Source organism: Macadamia integrifolia, chromosome 12 (genome assembly GCF_013358625.1).
Source record: "Macadamia integrifolia cultivar HAES 741 chromosome 12, SCU_Mint_v3, whole genome shotgun sequence".
NCBI lineage: Eukaryota > Viridiplantae > Streptophyta > Magnoliopsida > Proteales > Proteaceae > Macadamia > Macadamia integrifolia.
In genome coordinates, this window is record NC_056568.1 from 10,057,534 (window position 1) to 10,058,986 (window position 1,453).

General features: G+C 36.5%; 1 protein-coding gene across 1 annotated transcript in view; it reads right to left on the bottom strand.

Moving 5' to 3' along the window:
• The window catches only part of LOC122094698 (ankyrin repeat-containing protein BDA1-like), a 7,283-nt gene continuing 5,830 nt past the window's right edge, over nucleotides 1-1,453 (bottom strand). Inside the window, exon 2 of the mRNA XM_042665294.1 lies at nucleotides 1-586. Coding sequence (XP_042521228.1) covers nucleotides 194-586 — 393 coding nt within the window. The 3' untranslated portion in view covers nucleotides 1-193. The remainder of the gene's footprint in view (nucleotides 587-1,453) is intronic.

A 1,453-nucleotide genomic window follows, 5' to 3' on the forward strand; every position in this document is an offset into this window, starting at 1 on the left:
GACCATCAGGTGTCACTTCAAGCATTGATATAATGTAAATCGATACCAATGATGTGACAACGACCCACATACTTACCAGCAATATCCAAATAAAAAACCTTCGCTTCAATGGCAATCCACTTATGAGTAAAAAGGTAATACTAAGAGACCCAAGGAAAGAAAGTGTGTTAACAACTAAGAATCCAGTGTAAACTCATTGATCATCTGCGAGTATAGATGTACCAGCTTTGTGGTTATTATTGTCATCTTGCCAAAGACCACGTGGAGGACTCAATACCGCTTGGAAAGACATAGTGGCAATCACAGTTGACACCACCATTAATGAATTCTTCTTCCTCTCTAACCAGTCATATTTATCATGAGGGGATTCCTTACTAGTATGTGCCATCGTCAAAGTGTTAGGTCTTGTTATGGTTGCCCCACCAATATCTCTGGCTCTTAATGCTCCAAGAGCCCTTAGAGACTCACCAATATCCATGTCTTTCATATCTCGTGGAGATTGTGCTAAGATATCCAAAGCTGTAAGACCACTCTCATTCAAGGCATTTACCTCTACTCCGTTTTTAGCCAACAACAACTCGATGCCCTGCACAATTAATTGTTTCCTCAATAATTTATTCCAGTTGCATCTGTAATTGGAGTTTTAAGAGGCTAATTGGTGTCTCGTTATGTTTGGATAAACATTAACAGACCCTTGTTACGTTAATAATTTTTCATATATTATATATATATATATATATATAATACAGAGAAAATGGTTTCTATGGGGGAGCATGGCCCTTGCGCCTAGACACATGAGGGGCCAAAATGACGCCTCTGTTGATGCTTCTTGGTGTGCTCTCGTTGGCCCTCCCACACACGTAGAAACCACACTCTCCCATATGAAAAACTTCACCATATATATATATATATATATAAACTCAAAAATTAATGATACTAAGCATTATCACAAATGAGAAAAGACCAACTCCAACATCACTGCATGGCCAAGCTGTTATTAGGATTTCCTAAAATACTAGAAATGTTATATTTATAGGATGCAGGCACAGAAGAGCAACCAATTAATGAAGGGACAGTTGGATGAATCTCTATTGGTGAAAGTGTAAAATGGCATGGAATTTAATTCATAGATCATCACCCTCTACCGACCTTTTTCAAAAATGCTAACCTCACAAGTTATGTGTCAACACAATCAAAGCCAGATTTGAAAAATGATACTTCTCATTATCTTGCTAGGCATGTAAAATATCAATAAAAATATAGGAAATTACACTCCCCTCCCTTGTATGTTTCAAGTATTACACTTAGATTTCCTACGAAGTTTGAAATTATAACCGCACCCTATGCCTTTAACTCTGTTAAAAGTTTATGTTAAATGACTCATTTACCCCTTCTCCTTTCTTTAAAAATCACTCCCTTGATTTCGTTTTTTTTTTTTTTCTTTTAATTTCTT